Source organism: Carcharhinus amblyrhynchos, chromosome 10, assembly GCF_965287045.1.
Source record: "Carcharhinus amblyrhynchos chromosome 10, sCarAmb.v2.hapA, whole genome shotgun sequence".
In the NCBI taxonomy this organism is placed as follows: Eukaryota; Metazoa; Chordata; class Chondrichthyes; order Carcharhiniformes; family Carcharhinidae; genus Carcharhinus; species Carcharhinus amblyrhynchos.
In genome coordinates, this window is record NC_137333.1 from 68,064,980 (window position 1) to 68,082,982 (window position 18,003).

The following is an 18,003-nucleotide window of genomic DNA, read 5'->3' on the forward strand; positions in this document are numbered from 1 at the left end:
CCACCTTTTCAGAATTTCTGCTTGCAGGCCACCATTTGTTCGTACCCTAATTCTCTGAGAATATCGGGGCCAGTGTTGCCGTTATTAATTTAATTGTGTGATGCCAGAAACATGAGTCTATTCCTTAAAGTGATAGTTTAGGGAAGTTTCATATATATGTGAGTTTTAACCTAGCTGTGAGTTTTATTTATGTGAGTTTTAACCTAGCTGTTATTTTTTGTTGTGCAGCATTTTTTCCAACCAATGGCTATTGACATGATTGTTGCCTCTACGGTTTCTCCATAATACTTTTCAGAACAATGTCCCACTCGATAAAGGAAAACTGATGACTACCTGATCAGTTTTTCAGAAAACCAAGTTTCCACTATTTCAATAGCAGTGAATGCATGACAGTTTATGAAACCTGTTACTAGAACTGTTTGTTTGAACATTTTTCAAATCTCTCTTCATCAGCTGACCCAGAATCCAGTGTTTTGGTGAAACTAGTTGTAAATCTTTTGCAGTTGTGCAAATCTGCTGCTAATCACCCTGCTGGAAAAGACATTCTTGGTGAGTATTTAATCAGCTCTGATTCAAGAAATTCTTTAAGATAAACCCTCATCTTGAACCATGATTTTTAATGGAGAATCATACATATGTTCTCCTGACTGTTTAGATTGAATTACCCACTGATTAACTTTTATTTTATACTAAATAATGACAAACAGAGACAGGATCAAACTTTAGGACAGTAATTGGTTCTTCTCACAGAATGGTGAACACAGTAAGTGGACTTCTACATTGAGAGTGCAGGCCAAGAAACCTAGAATCTTTTAAGGACCAGTTAGATGTAGCAATTGGGTGAAGTTAAGGCCTTCCTGGATGGATTAAAAAAACGGAAGAGTAGCTTTCTTCATTTTTCATTATCCCCTTGTGTTATCAGTATCCTGAGGGTGATAAGATTGGTGAATGGTATCTTTATTTGATTTGTCATACTGAAATCCATGTTCTTAGTGCTGTGAGGTAGTATTAGCATGTGGTTACGTGTTCCTAATATTGTGTATACAATCTGGTAATCATTAAGTGTTTCTTCCCAGCTGATCTTGTAAAATGGGCAGATACAGGATCACAGTATAGAACATCTGGCACCTAACTTTAAATCCAGTTGGACCTTGTGGAATGTTCAGAGTGTTGTTTTGCAAACTGAAGGAAAATATACATCTCCATCATACATACATCAATTATATGATGTGTACATCAATTTTGGGCACCACACTTTTGAGTGAGTTCCTGAGGATAGTGTCCTAGACTCAATCATCTTCAGCTGCTTCATTAATGACCTTCCCTCCATCATAAGGTCACAAGTGGAGATGATTGCTGATGATAGCAAAATGTTCAGCATCATTCATGATTCTGGCTTGCATTGATACATGGTAAGTAACGTTTGTGGCAGGCAAATGGCAGGAATTGGACATCTCCAACAAGACAAACATCTCCCTTTGGCATTCAATGGCATTACCATTGCTGAATCTCCCACTATCAACATCTTGAGGGAAGTGGGGGGCGGTGTTACCATTGACCAGAAACTGAACTGGACCGGCCATATAAATACTGTGCCTATAGGAGTAGGTCAGAGGCTGGGAATTCTGTGGAGAGCCTTCTGACTCCCCAAAGCATATTCACAATCTACAAGGCACAAGTCGGAGTGTGATGGAATACTCCCCACTTGCCTGGATGTGTGCAACTCCAAACACTCGAGGTTCAGTACCACCCAAGACAAAGCATCCCACTTGATTGGTAGTCCATCCACTACTTTTAGCATCCATTCCTTTCACTACCAAAGTATAGTGGCAGTATTTTGTACCATATACAAGATGTTCTGTTGTAACTCACCAAGTTTCTCCGGCAGAACCTTTCAAACTATCACTTCTACCATCTGGAAGAACAAGTGGAGCAGACGCATGGGAACACCAAATTTCCTTTCAAGTCACCATCCTGGAACTTATGTCATCGTTCCTTCATTGTTGCTGAGTCAAAATCCTGGAATTCCCTCCCAGCAACACCATGGTGTACCTACACCACTTGGATTGCAATGCTTCAAAAAGGCAGCTCAGCATCACCTTTCATGGACAATTAGGGATGTGGAATAAAAATGCTGACCTAGCTAGTGACACCTATGTCCCATGAAAAAAATTAAAATAAATTTGAGGAAGGATGCAAAAAAAAGTTTCATAGAGGTGCAGAAAAGGATTACGAGAATGGTTCCGGGGTGAGAGACTTTGAGTTATATTGATAGATCGGAGATGCTGGGGTTCTTCGCCTTAGAAAAGAGTCGATTGCAAGATGATTTGACAGAGGTTTTCAAAATAATGAGGAGCCTAAACAAAGTAGATAGAAACCACTCTCAATTGCAAAACAGTCAAGACCAGGGGAATAAATGTAAGGTGATTAGCCAAAGACGACATGAAGAAAAATGTTTATGTAGCAAATGGTTATGTTCAGGGATGCATTGCCTGAAAGAATGGGAGAAGCAGATTTAGTTGTCACTTTCAGATATTTGGATAAGAATCAGAGGGGAAAAAGTTTTACAGGACTGCAGGAAAAGGACAGGAAGGTAGGACTAGCTAAATTACTCTAGCAGAGAGGCAGCATCTTCTGTGCTGTGTTACAGTTTACCTGAAATGCTTCTAGTGAATTATGCTCAGTTTTGTGCAGTGAACATTGGGGAATGGATTGAGGTGACTCTGAATCATTTCATTCAACAATAGCTGCTGAGTGAGATACAAGTTACACACTGGTGCAGAAGGTATACTTTTAAACTGACATGCAGCTCAGGCATCAACTTTACCCATGATGGGTGTTTGGAACTTGCTGCCTGGTTTGGTGTTGGAGGCAGAAGCCCTCAATGAATTTTCAAGGTACTTGTGGGTCTGTACCTAAAGTGCTATAACCTGCAAGACTATGGCCAGGCACTAAAAGGTGGGTTAGAATGGGCAGCTAATTTTTATCTTTCGGCTACCACAGACACAGTGGATTAAATGGCATGTTTCTGTGTCATAATGTTTCTATGGTTCTATCCTGCAATGAAGTTGTATCTTACTTCAGAAGCATTTAGTATTCACATTGGGTGCAATGCTGAAAAAGTGCTATTTAAGATATGTTCCGGTTATAATTGAATGACTAAATCAGGCTCCTGTAGTGCAGTGTCTACTTTTGCAGACATATATTCAGTGCAATAGCTTGTAAAGCACTTTATTGCTAGTTTTGGATTATTTAGTTTGTGATAATTACCATATAATTGAATATCTTTTTCTCATATGTTTGTTTTATGATTTCAGAAGCAGCAGGAAATTGTTTAGGCGAAATGGGTCCAATTGACTTTTCCACCATTACTTTACAACGCAAAAAGGATGAATTTCATTGCAAAGCAACAGAACTGTTTAAAGAAAATAAATTTAAATTAGTTTTCATTCTCCTAAGTGTAATTAATAATGCTCTCATTGACCAGTGGTGAGTATGTACAGATTTTGAAATGAAGCTAAAACCAAAATGCTTTGTGGATCTCTAGCTGATTTGCTCCATGGCCTGCATCCTGTTTAAACAGTTCACCAAATTAATTCATACTTCCTTTTAATGAATATTCTTTTGTTGTGAACTGTCATGTTTATTGTATAATATATAATTTTTTTTTATCCCAGGTTATAATGACAAACAATTTGTAAGGGTAAAATTTGAAACCAGGGCAATTACATCATGTTAGAAAAATGCTGATTATTTCTTTTATTAGGCTTGCTTGTTTTTTCCTGCTTGTATAGTATTTATTCACATGCATGTAACATTTGCTCAAAATATTAGACTTACATGTTGAACCCTTCAATTTTCACTTCATTTGTCAGCAGGAATTATGCTGTAACTGCTAATCCATTAATGTAGATATTAATCTAGAAATTCACCACTCAGGCCCTATCCACATAACCCCACGTATTTACCCCATTGATCCCCCTAACCCAAATATCTTGAAACATTAAGAGACAATTTAACATGGCCAATCCACCTAGCTTGAACATCTTTGGACTGTTGGAGGAAACCAGAGCGCCCAGAGGAAATCCACACAGACATGAGAGAACATGTAAACTCCGCACTGACAGCCTCCCAAGGCTGGAATCGAACCCAGATCCCTGGTGTTGTAAGGCAGCAGTGCTAACTACTTTACCAATATGCAGTTTCTTCAAACTCCAAGTAACTGAAGTTCCACATCTCTGGAACCATTCTCTTGAATCTTTTTGGCACGGTGGCATAGTGGTTAGCCCTACAGTGCAAGGGACCCGGGTTCAATTCCAGCTTTGGGTGTCTCTCTATGAGGAATTTGCACATTCTCCCCATTTCTGTGTGAGTTTCCTCCCACAGTCCAAAGCTGTGCAGGTTCGGATTGGCCATGGTAAATTGTCCCTTAATGTCATGGGGATTAGCCTGGTAATTACGTGGGGTTACAGGGATAGAGTGCGATTGTTGTCGGTGCAGACTCAATGGGCCAAATGGTCTCCAAAGGGATATACTTCCCCTTGTAATCTTAAGTAAGTGTGCATGAGATAGTCGGAAGCTATTGGTTTTGATAATTAAAGCAGGATCTGTCCCTCCGTATCATGAACAATTAATAGGTCTTTATTTCTTAGAACTAGTCACAACCTTATTAAAACAATTAAACTGAATAAACTCCCCAATAGAATGCTGTTCCAATTACAAGACCCCTTCAGGAATAATGAAATAAATCATTACAGAATATAGCCATTTTCAAATATATAATACCAGGTGTATGTTGGAAGTATGAACTTTCTTCTGATCCTCCTGTCTGGAATACTTTGAGTTGATTGTTCTGATTAAGTGGTGCTAGACCTTCTGTTGAAATGAAAGTGGAAGCTTTAATCACAGGCAGCTTCCTTAAGGCTCAGGTGATGTCAGGAGCCTGTGTCCAGGAGTTGGGTGGGCTGTCCTTTGGTTTGAAGTAAAAGATGTATCGTGGAAAAGTATTCAACCTGCTAATTTCATGCACTGTATCCAGAATACCCTGTCAATCACTAATTTCCAAAAACTAGCCAGCATGATAAAGTATAAAAACAACCAGAGATTGATGGCCTATCAACACCTTACTTTGGTATGTGATACAATGTGCCACAGCAGAATTAACACAGCTGTACTTTGGTTTGGAATTGTGGCCTTGCTGGAGAAGATGCAGAATGGATTCTTGTCACTTTTAGTCATTTTTTTGCCTCCTGTCAAATAGAATGAGATAGTTTGTCAATTTTTAGTGGCCTTGGACACCAAGTTCAAGAATTACATTAACTTGCAAACCTAGAACAATGGATTGGAATCCCAGTGTGCTGCAATATCAAATTATAAAAAGCAAATTCAAGTTTGTTTTCTGCTTTTGGTGAAAGGTTCACCTTAACTGTGTTGCCTTATGGAAACCCATGGTAATGAGACCATAAGACATTGGAGCAGAATTAGTCCACTCCGCCATTCAATCATGGCTGATATTTTTCTCATCCCCATTCTCCTGCCTTTTCCCCATAACCCTTGATCTCCTTATTAATCAAGAACCTCTCTATTTCTGTCTCAAAGACACTCAATGACCTGGTCTCCACAGCCTTCTGCGGCAAAGAGTTCCATAGATTCACCACTCTCTGGCTGAAGAAATTCCTCTTTATCTCTGTTTTAAAGGATCATCCCTTTAGCCTGAGGTTATGCCCTCTGGTTCTAGTTTTTCCTACTAGTGGAAACATCCCCTCCATGTCCACTCTATCCAGACCTCGCAGTAAGTTTCAATAAGATCCCCCCTCATTCTTCTAAACTGCATTGAGTACAGACACAGGGTCCTCAACCATTCCTCATACAAGCTCTTCATACCAGATATCATTCTTATGAATAATGGCCAGAATCCCCCTCTCCAGTCAGAGAATTAAGGGGCAGTCAATCAGGCATCCCTGACAACCAGTTCAGAATAAGTAACATGATGTGATTTCAAACAGCTTGTGATTAAACCTAGATTGTCATTAGTCACTTTACAGGAATCTTTTAGTCTAGGAGGCTGCACGAAATGGAAGAGAACTGAAAAAAACCTGAAGTGCAGAAGAAAGGGATCCAAGTAGTGGAAAGAAGACATCTAAGCACTCAAAAGATTGATTAAATTTCATTATGTTTAAGAAATTCCCAATTGGTTTTTATAATATTGTCCTTTCCATTCTTTTCTGCAAGTATTGAAGTTCGTTTTGCAGCTGCTACTTGTGCAAAGAACATTCTTGCTACACGGTCAGGTTACCAGTTCTGGGAACAGAGTAAAAATGACCCCGATGGTCCTGATCCTATGCTAATGTATTTACAACCATTCCGAACAGCCAAAGGAAAGGTAATCATCCTTCAAACTTGTGAACCTTATCATTTTTGTGTAGGAGAAGAATGTTAGTTTTTTTTTTACTATGCTTTGTCTTAATTGAAGCTACATTGTACTTGGTGTGTGTATGATAACCAGCAACTAACGGTTTAAAACAGGAAGTGTTATTTGAAGTTCAGTTAATGTATAGTACTGTGCTGCAGACGAGGAAGGCTCCAGATTCAGCCAATGGACTGTGACAACGTCTGATAAGTGCTTCAAGTCAATCAGCACTATTTCCATTCCTGTGCTGCAATGGGGGAAAATCAGCCAAATATTTGATTGTTATGTGATGGTCCCTCTGGGAATATCAAAGAAATTTAAGCACAGCTGGAAGCCTTTTTGGGTCTGTACCACTTGAGCTTTCTACTTTAATATCATTTCCCTGCTCTTTTACACATCCTTAAATGCTTCAGATTTTAGTATATCTCCATCTAAAATTATCTGATTGAATTGGTTTCAATAGCTGGTTATAATGTTTTCCATGTTTTAATAGCCCTTTGTGTTTTAAAGAAATTTTATGCTTTTGGTATTAATCCTAAATTTATGTTTCCTCTCATCAACTTACTAAGTGGAAACAGTCTCCAACTGTTTATCTTTTAAATCCTTTCATAATTTTGAACATTTCTGTTCAATGCTTCTTTAACCTTTCCTACTCCAGATATGCAGTTCTCATTTTTCTCCATAACTTTATCCTCAAATCTCTAGCATTATTCCAGTGATTCTGTGTTTGACATTTTCTTCAGTTGCAAAACCGTTTTTGTAATGGGGTAACCAAGATTGCCCACAGTACTCCAGTGATGGCCTAAACAGTATGGGTAGGATTTTTCACACAACACATGTTGGTAGAGGCCATTGGCCAGTAGCAGGATCTTCTGGTCCTGCCGCTGTCAACAGGTTTTCCCGTTTTATCCACCCGCTGTATGGGTTTCCTGGAAGATCTCCTCATCGGCGAGAACAGCTGGAAAATTCTGCCTGTGTTACGATCCCTGTAGACCAATAACCTTGTAAGAAATTAATTCCTGAACAACCCCGATGGAAGAGCTCATGGACAAGATTTACCTTTTCAATTTTTTACTGTAATAGTCAAACCTAAAATCAATATAAAATTAAGTATGCATTAAAAGGTAAATGATATTTCAATGGAAATGATTAATTTCATTCCAAATAGTCAACACAATAAAGACAATTCTCACAATGTTCCAGCACATATGAGGCACTATTTGTAGTTTCATAGTTTTTAAACTCCTCCTCCTCTAGTAGGGTGTCTCACTTTTCTCACTCACTGGATTGGTCCTTGAGTCACTCCCACCAGCAGCTTTATTCCATCTGGGTTCCTCAGACACTATTCAAACCAACAAGACACGCTCCTGCCAAACTACTTCGGTGAGGTTCACAAAGGTGTCAGTGGTGCATATTCCCTGGAACTCCTTCATCTTAACCATTTAATAAACTCTTTTAAACAGTCTGGTCAACTCTGGCAAAACTGAAGAAGTATCAGTGGAATTTTCCAATTTGATTCCTGATTTAACCCTGTCTTCACTTTTCTGTCTTTTTTTTAACGTATTTTACAACTTGTTGTAAAAGTGCCTTCTGAAGAACTGAATACACCAAGAGTTCTGCATGTTCTGTACAACACTGCAGGCTGAAACTTGATAATGCAAATAAACCCCTATTTGTCTTTTCCATCACCTGACTTTCATTTCCACGCATCCTTAAATCACCAGGTCACTCACTTCTCAGAAGTGACCTGTCAACCAGGAAACCCATTATTCTCTCTTCCCAGAATGATCTCAGTTTCACTTTATCCAGGGGATGTCTGAAAACTGCAGGATTTTTGCAAACTGCAGAATTCAGCACAACTATAATGTACCAATCCATTATCTGGCTTCTCTATTCATAGCCCTGAACCTATAACCTATTTCTGTAACCTATTTATAGTCCTGTTTGCTGCTTTGTCTGTTTTCCATCTGCGGTCCTAGTCTACGTGTACATCTCTTACTCTGAAAGGTTTACTATTTATAGTGCGTTTATATTTCTTGTCTTCTGCCCTAAGAGTAGTACTTTACATTTGACTTTGTTAAGCTGCATTTGCTGTTCATGTGCTCATTCTGTATTTTCAACACACTCTGCATTAATTGGTTGAATCTAAACTGTCCTACCTCTAAACTTCAGCCTGTGTTGCTTACTTCCGAAATATGTAGGAATCTTTTATGCTACCTTTTCACTTGCCTTTGTGTGCTGCATCCAATAGTTGGACGTACCTGAATATTATACAGAAATCAAAAGACAATTGACTCAAGTACCATGTAAAGTATTTTTAAACTATTGTCTTGAATCTGTGACTTTTTGGCTTCAGGTTCACGAGTTGCCAGTAGACAACGATTCTAGTCCTTCTGAAAATCTTGATGATACCAATTTGTGGATACCTCAGTCTGGAAACCATGACACATGGCTGAAAACTCTGACCTGTGCATTGCTGGACAGTGGGGGTGTGAAAAGTGAAGCTCTACAGTTAATAAAGCCAATGTGTGAGGTAATTTGGAATCTGTTTCAGCTACTGGATGCTGCAGATTATTTGTTGTGGTGACTTCGCATGAAAATCTAATTTGTGTATTTTAATGAAATAAGGCAATGAATAGATTAAAAGCAAATTGCTGCAGGTGATGGAATCTGAAACTAAAATAGAAAATGCTGGAAAATCTCAACACATCTGGTTGCAACTATGAAGAAAGAATAGAGCTAACGTTTTGAGTCTGGATGACCCTTTGTCAGAACCGTAGTAATAAAGAATAGAGCATCTAGGCTGGATAGACTGGGACTTTTTCTCTGGAGCATAGCAGGCTTAGGGGTGATGTTATGTGGTTTATAAAATAATGAGGGGCATAGATCAGCTAGATGGTCAATATCTTTTCCCAAAGGTAGCAGAGCCTAAAACCAGATGGCATAGGTTTAAGGTGAAAGGGGAGAGAAAGGGTCCAGAAGGGCAATTTTTTCATACAGAGGGTGGTGAGTGTTGGGAACAAGCTGCCAAAGGTAGTAATAGAGGCAGGTACAACTTTGCCTTTTAAAAAGTGTTTAGACAGTTGCATGGGTAAGATGGGTATAGAACGATATGGGCCAAACGCGGGCGATTGGGACCAGCTTAGGGGTTAAAAAAAGGGGCGGCATGGACAAGTTGGTCCAAAGGGCCTGTTTCCATGCTGTAAACCTCTATGACTCTAACTATATTTATCTGTGGTGGACACAGTAAGAAGTCTCACAACACCAGGTTAAAGTCCAAAAAGTTTATTTGGAGTCATGAGCTTTTGGAGAGCTGCTTCTTCATCAGGTGAGACTTCTCACTGTGTCCACCCCAGTCCAATGTCGGCATCACCACATCATGGCTATATTTATCTGTGACTAATGTCTGGTTAGAAATAAAATCAGTGACGAGCTATAATGTCCTTTTAATGTAATAATGTCAAAAGCCGCATTATACACCAAGCCACATAAGGTGATACCAGGGTAGATTGCCAAAGGCTTGGTCAAACAAGTAGGTTTTAAGGTGCATCTTAAAGGAGGAAAGAGAGGGTTAGGGAGGAAATTTCAGAGCTTTGGAACTAATCAACCATTGTTCACATTCAGTTATTTTATAGGTGCTCAGTGACATGCTTCTATTTTATAAGACTTTGATTATAGCTCCAGAGGAACCAAGAAATAGTAGCTTCAGGGCATTTTAATGCAATTGAGAATTAAGTTGTTAAGATCTGGTTAGGGTCCTTTAATTTTTAGAAAAGAATTCTAAGAATCCAGCAATCAACTGGCAGAATTACACTACAAGATTTCATATTTCTAAAACAAAAACAAACTTCATCGTGCGTAAAGAGAAAATAAACAAACTACCTCTGATTTAACACTATTATTCATAAAGACTTGCACTATGAACTCAATTTTACTTTTAATTTCTCTACCTGCCTCCACCAACTTTTCCTTTTTCTTACAAAATCTTGAAGGTTCATTCACTTTTCTTGGGACCACTCCAAAGGTAAGCTACAGCCCTCTGGAATTTACTTTAGTTATCCTCAGTATCCCAACTTTCTCCAAGGTACAAGATTTATGTGATCCTTAGCAACATTTCAATTTTCCTTAACAACTTCATGTCTGAGGTCTCCAGTTCCTGCCTCGGGTCAAGTATAGACTGCTTTTTCCAGTTTGCTCCAGCTGCTTCTAAACAGTTCTTCCAAGCTAACTTCAGACTGTCTGCTTTCTTTCACAAGGCTCTGTGAGGATCACTGTGGATTTCTTCCTCTAACTTCAAACTAGGAAATCTTCCAGCTTCTTCCCCCTTCGTAAACTCCAAACTGAGTTTGAGCGCTACTGCCATTCCATGTGGCGAATGATAAAGTTAATAATTTCTCTTCTTAAATATTGTCCTAACGTTCATATCTTTTGGCTTTCCCAATTAAATGAGTCTCAGCCTATACAAGATTAAATCTGAACTGCCTGTATCTGTTCCCAAACTGAATTGCTTGCTTCTGTCAGCAAATACACACAGATAAATTAAACAAAAGAGCCTCTTACCAAAACTCCACCCTGAATCACCATCTCTGTGGTGATGGGATTTCAAACAGAAATGTAAATTAATTATTTTATCTTCAGCATTCTGTAACCCAAATGAACGATTTAGATTTATAATGGATGTAATTGCCCTCTCTCCAGACTCTGATTTCATTATAAGCTTAGAAATGGATTCATTGTTCAAGATTTTTCACTATCAACTTGCAAGATAAACACAAGCTACACAAGTGTAATAAACCCAGGCTTGCTTCAGTTGCAACACAAATTTACATCAAAGTTGTTTCTTTAACCACTTTCTCAAACAGCTGCCTCAATTTATTTACATTTTAAAACTTTAATTCCTACAATTGTTATTTTATAGTTTTATTTATTTGTTCAGGAGATGTGGAGGACACTGGCCAAGCCAGCACTTATTGCTCATCCCTAATTGCCCTTGAACTGAACTAGGTTATTTCAGAGGACAGTTAAGAGTCAATTTTGTTGTTTTGGATCTGGAGTCAAATGTAGGCCAGCCCAGGTGAGGACGACAGATTTCCTTTCCTAAAGGACATTAGCGAATCAGGTTGGTTTTTACTACAATTGACAATGGTCTCATGGTCAGTTTAATTCTAGATTTTCATTGAATTTAAATTTCACCATCTACTGTGGGGGGATTCAGACCTGAGTACGCAGGGCATTATTCAGGGTCTCTGGATTACTAGCCCAGTGACATCACCTCTCCATGAAACGTGAATTACAAACTAGATATTTGCAACAATTTTTTGAAAGTTACAATTGGCATGGAATTCTCAGCTTTTTAGAACTTGTACGTAAATTTATTCTTGGTACACGGTAATCTTGAAATATAATGGATTTATTTGCTACTGTTGGCTGCTTTCTTTCATCAGGTGAAGACTGACTTCTGCCAGATGGTTCTTCCATACTTGGTCCATGATATTCTCCTTAATGAAAATGATAGCTCCTGGCAGGTGTTGTTATCTAACCACATTCAAGGTTTTTTTAATGCATGCTGTAGAATGGGATCAAGCTCCAGCCGATCCACCACACCAGCTATTGTTGACTCAGGTAACTGATAAATGATATTTTAACAAGTGTTCAGATATTGTAATATTGTACATAAACTTGCTTAATATGAGCAATCTGAAATAAAATTTGTAAAGTGAGAAGTGTAAAACCCAAACTAATGAGCTCAGTTAGTTTACTGCCAGTGTAACTGCCCAATGCATAGTTCCTTCGGCACCAGAAGAGCTGGGCTCAGGAACCCAACAAAACGAGAGATTTACCTGTGCTCCAGTTGTCGGTGCAATGCTGTGATTTTTGAATTTGTTACTGTAACAATGGGTGTAGGATTTGCCTTTGTCTTTTAGCGTTTCAACACTTAACAATAGGGATCTACTGCTACAACTAAAAATACAAAAAAGCAGCAATGATAATGGAGTGAATTTTCATTCTGAAGTCAAGAACCCAGGGCCCAGAACATTTCTGGATACCAACTCCACAACAGTTTCCAAAGTGAAAGCCATTAATCAGCACAAAGGTGAGCTTGGTATCCAGATAGGGGCATCAGCTGGAGGAATAGTTTAAAAGGCAAGCAACAGCCATGACTGGGCTTTCCATTGCTTTTGTAAATGGATGAAATGAGGGCCAGTCGCAGTTTGGGCACGCGGCCACACATTTTCTTTGATGCCTTACTTCGAGACCTCATTCAAAGTTGTGGCAGAAAGGAGAACTACATTCTTCTCTCCATCTGGAGGAAGATCTGCAGTAAGCCAGAAGACCAAAGCAGCCATGGCTAGAGATGGCCATGGATGCCAGGAGCCTCGCTCTGCTCAAGAGTTCAAGTACTTTCTCCTCACAAAGTCAGATCTGTCAATTCCAGTGAAGCAACTGTGTGCCATTGCATAAACAACTGAGTTTCACTCTCCTCTTGCACTCATAAGCACTAGTGGCCCCCTGCTGTGTTCTCACGGCTATGCTGAAATGTGTCTCAGATCCTCCGTATTCCTGTGCCAATCATTTGAAAATTGTTAACTGTTGATCCCCACTCACCTAACAAGCTGAATGTATTGTGAGCTGGAGTTGTCCACGTCGTCATCTACCCCCTTTTGCCCTCCCTTTGAAAATCTAAACACATATCTTGGCATTGAGAGCCAGTGACACTTTCTGTTTGTGTCATTTTCCATGCCTGCCCAAGTCTGAACTCGCCTCCACGGGCAATTGGAAATTCACCCCAGTGAACCAGCCCTTTCAGTCATGGCTAAAATAACACTGACTATTTGGATCTGGGGTTTTCACTGTCATTGGGCAAATCAGCATGTGGGTCTCAGCCACTGAAACTTACTGTCATTGAGGATATATGATTAAAAGGTGGGCACATATCCTTTGGGTGGCTGCATTTCTCATTATAGATGGAAAACTGGCATTTGGAGTACTGCGTCCAGTTCTGGTCGCCTTACTACTGGAAAGACGTGGAAACTCTGGAGAGAGTGCAGAGGAGGTTTACCAGGATGCTGCCTGGTATGGAAGGACTGGGTTATGAGGAAAGATTGGGCAAATTGGGGCTGTTTTCCCTAGAAAGATGGAGACTGAGGGGAGATCTAATAGAAGTATATAAGATTATGAAGGGTATAGATAGAGTAAACAGTGGTAAGCTTTTTCCTAGATTGGAAACACACATTACGAGGGGCCACAGGCTTAGGGTGAGAGGGAGAGGTATAATTCGGATGTTAGCGGGAGGTTTTTCACGCAGACGGTTGTGGGGGTATGGAATGCTCTGCCAAGCAAGGTGGTGGAGGCAGGCATGCTGGAGTTGTTTAAGAGTTACTTAGATAGGCACATGAGCAGGATGGAGATGGAGGGATATAGGAGACTGTTTCAAATAAGATTCAGGAGCCTTGGGATGTCCCTAGGAATCAATTGATTCCTGTGGACCTTCCAACATATTTTCTGGCTCACTTGTTTTACTTTTGAGCTTCTGGGGATTCCCTTGAATGCTTGTATAAGGACGTGCATGTTATTGATGTTTTCTTCTTTTAATCCACAGGTGCTTCGGTCCGCTTTGTTGCCCAACAAGGGGCATACACATGATGGGTCGTATGAGGGCTGCTCTTGGATGTTTCATGAGTAGCCTAGTACTTCACGTCGTTAGTGTATGCTTAAACTGGACCAGATGCTGGGCAATACGACAGCTCAGTGACTATCACTGTTTGCTGTGCAGATACATGGATTTGGGCCAGTGTCTGTGGGAGTTTGCGCATTCTCCCCATGCTTGCGTGGGTTTTCTCCGGGTGCTCCGGTTTCCTCCCACACCCCAAAGATGTGCTCTTAGGCTGATCGGTGTAACAAATTGTCCCTAAATTAGTCTTCCCTCAATGTGGAATGCCATAAGCATAGACAAGGGCCATGGGTGGAGAGGGGACTCATAATGTTAAAATGGCGGCGCGGGCTCGTTGGGCCAAAGGGCCTGTTTCCCAAGCTGTGTTGTTCTTTGTTCTTTGGTTATGCCAGTTGCTGTGAAAATTATTGCAGCTGGAGTAACAGCATGAGGATATAGTACGTTATCATAAAATTGATGAACAAAGTACAATGCTTTTTTGTTGACCTATTTGTTATTTTGATAGAAACAGACAGCCTTCCCCATGGGCATATGGATAAGGCATCGCGGCGCACCATGCTGGCAGTGGTCGATTACTTACGAAAACAAAAAAGGTCTCGTTTTCTTAAATTAAAGTTACACTACAAGTCAATCAACATCTAAAGATGAAAAATGGGTTAGATAAGATAATGTTCTGTTTCGTTCTGAGTTGTGACAAAGGTTTACATCTAAAGTATTATCCACACTTTATTAAATCCTTACATCAATCACTACAGGACGATAATTTGGTTTAATTTTGAATTCCATATTTGTGCAATTACATGAGATTTCTTTGATTTACTTTAATTTCAGACATTTAAAATTAAGCTTGCACAAAAAAAGCCTTACCTATTTGTTATCTGCATCTTTCTCATTCTAGACACCAGCTGAGCACAGTATGGAATGACAACTTTTGGCTGGATCTCAACTACTTAGAGGTTGCTTTGACAGCCCAATCATGTGCTGCTCACTTTACAGCCTTGCTATGTGCTGAAATCTATGCAGATAAAATCAGATCTGAAGAGGAAGAATTGAAACGGTACCAACTGAAACTGTAGCAAATAATTGCAAGTCTTTATCTGATATGATCAGAGATGTGCCCATGACCAAAGTAACACAGTTTTCCCTTAAGATAGATATTTATATTGACTTCCTTAATTCTGTCAGCTAAATAAGGAATTAAAATGAGCTTCGATCAGAGGAATATCCCAACTTGATACAATTGATCAGTATTAAATGATTTGTCTAAGGGATGTTTAAGTTTAAGTTTATTTATTTATTAGTCACAAGTAGGCTTACATTAACGCTGCAATAAAGTCACTGTGAAAATCCCCTGGTCGCCACACTCCGGCATCTATTCGGGTACACTGCGGGAGAATTTAGCATGGCCAATTCTCCTAATCTACACCTCTTTCGGACTGTGGGAGGAAACTGGAGCACCCAGAGGGAACCCACTTGTACACGGAGAGAACGTGTAGACTTCACACAGTCAGTGACCCAACCCAGCTCCCTGGCATTGTGAGGCTGCAGTGCTAACCACTGTGCCACCACATAACATACTGAATTAAAAATATTTTGCGATCAAATATATTTATGATCGGCAGCTTTGTTTTAACTTAGCTGCCTTTCAAATATAATTGGGTCCAAGTCCCTTTTTTGAGGGCACATTCGCCATTACATATACTGAACCTGTATGTACTCACATGATTTTCCTACTGTACATGACAGACAGTAAAACCAGAATGTGGTAAAAGAACAAACAGTTGCCTTTGAAGCTACCTGAAGTCTCCTTTGGCAATTTGCATTGATTAAAAATATGGAACTGCTTTAAGTGTCTAATGAGCAACATCATTCAACTGCTTATACTTTTAGTGGAAAGTGAGGTTGAGCTTTCAATAAAGCCAGTAGCTGAAACAAATTGAAGAGGGAGCCACTGTTTTTTGTCCTGGTACCTGGGCAAGTCACTGTGCTGCCTGGGAAAGGGAGAGCTAGGGGTTACGTAGGAACGTCAATACCGAGATGGGAGGAGTGCACTGTCTGTCTCTAGTTCCACTACTGCATGGATCACAATGTATATTTAAATGAACTCTCCAGCTATTTGTATGGTCAAATATGTGTTTTATTATTAATCTCAGAATGATGACTCAATACCCAGATTTCTTTAATAAACAACAAAGTTTATTATAAATCCAGACTTTCCAAGTAGAAGGCCATACAGTTTACATACTAATTACCATACAGTATGAGATATGAAAGTGTAATGATTACTCTTTCTAAATACCCTAACTCTTTAGCACATACATTCCAAAAAATGAAATTCTGCGTAAAGGATAAAAGTCAACGTCTGGAATTCTTCAACCATTCAGCTGCCACTGCAAGGAGAAAGAATTTGGTGCTCAGCCAAATCTTCATGCACTGCAGCGGAACCAGAGAATCCCGCTGGCGTGAACTGCCAGAGAATCCCAGCCTGTTGTTCAAGGGAAAAGGATAGATGATGGATTCCTTGAAATGGTGTCTAGGTTATGTGTTTGGTTCCTCAGCACTGGTATACAAAACTGTTAGTGATTCCTGAATTACTTTTCAGGCAGTCGTTTCAGAAAACTTGCAGTCAGGCAATTTCAGAATGTAGAATGACTTAGAGCAACTTCCACTCACTTTGTGCGTTTGACTGGGCCTGGAGCCTCAGAAGTTGTTGGGGCGAATTCTCCCGTTCTGCTCATTATGGAAATCGTAGCAGTAATGGGTGGACCATGTTAAAGGTCCAGTGACCTCAAATGGGATTTTCCGATTTCAGGGTGAACGTGGCCGGAAAATCCTGTGCATTGTCATCTTTACCCAAGCAGTTGTTCCTTCTTATTCTCCCCCTCACAAAACCAGCTTTTAAATATAGTTTTCCGGGCATGTTTTTTTTCCCGAAGTCATAAACCACCATGGGACACTTTTGTGACGAATCCAACTGGGCCAAGATATTTCCAGCTTCTTTAAAACTGCTTAATTACCATGTCTTGTAAAATATTGTTTTCTCCAGAAACAGCATTATTCCTTTAAGGGACTGTCTATTTTAAAATGAAACAAGGGTGTTAGTCCTTGAAGATGAATCATTTTCTATGATTAAAATATTTATTTATTTTCATTTACAGGATATGGGCATCATTGACAAGGCCAGTATTTATGACAATTGTCTGAAACATGGGCAGTGATTTTAGCAGGGCACATGTTCAGAGCATTGGGGAGGAATTCTGAAGTTCCTTCAGGCACATATGTATAAGCTGTCCAGAATCTTCTCCAGTTTCAGCCTTATTCTTCAGGTGTCCCACCCACCAGCTGACCAAGTTTGGCTATTTGTTTGGCAGCTAAGCCTACTGCAGAAGGATGCAGTGGAAGAGCAGACAGACCTTTGGTATTGGGATTGGGGGGGGAAGTGCTGGTGTGATGACTACTGGAGAAGATGCAAGATTGTGGTAGCAGGATGATATAGGATGGTACTTGTAAAGCCCCTCAACCTAGATGAAAACATCCCCCTCTTATCCTGAAAGCAGTGCTCTAAAAAAAAACTTAGGTTATGGATCCAGACTGCCTCATTTCCTTTTCTCATCAGATTTTCAGAGGTCAGGGAAATCTGCCAATATGAGTTTTAAAATAGAAAGCTTGTAAATCTGGAAACCTGCAGCCTTCATAAATGTTTTCAACAATTGGTGAATCTGCTGGGTGTAGTTTAGTTTCACCACCCACCTCCACCTTAAAACCTAAAGAAGACTGGTTGAGTTCAGTTTGGAATTTTTGACTTCAAACCAAACCCCACCTGTTTATACATGCTAAAATTACCCCCGTGAAGACAGAAATAGTACCCTCAAAATGTAACAACTGCTGCAAAATTGTAGTATGAAAATTATTCTCCACAAAG

The 18,003-nt window shown here is 39.8% G+C and overlaps 1 protein-coding gene across 4 annotated transcripts in view; it reads left to right on the forward strand.

Moving 5' to 3' along the window:
* Positions 1 to 18,003, forward strand: part of atm (ATM serine/threonine kinase) — a 140,347-nt gene that overhangs the window by 67,131 nt on the left and 55,213 nt on the right. For 3 of the 4 annotated variants that reach the window (XM_080197258.1, XM_080197256.1, XM_080197257.1), the window contains exons 33-39: positions 454 to 549; positions 3,318 to 3,489; positions 6,232 to 6,382; positions 8,766 to 8,942; positions 11,854 to 12,031; positions 14,587 to 14,674; positions 14,980 to 15,138. In XM_080197258.1, the coding sequence (XP_080053384.1) occupies positions 454 to 549; positions 3,318 to 3,489; positions 6,232 to 6,382; positions 8,766 to 8,942; positions 11,854 to 12,031; positions 14,587 to 14,674; positions 14,980 to 15,138 (1,021 nt within the window). Of the gene's footprint in view, positions 1 to 453; positions 550 to 3,317; positions 3,490 to 6,231; positions 6,383 to 8,765; positions 8,943 to 11,853; positions 12,032 to 14,586; positions 14,675 to 14,979; positions 15,139 to 18,003 lie in introns of those variants that run through there. The other variant, XR_013888049.1, reaches the window with a different exon arrangement.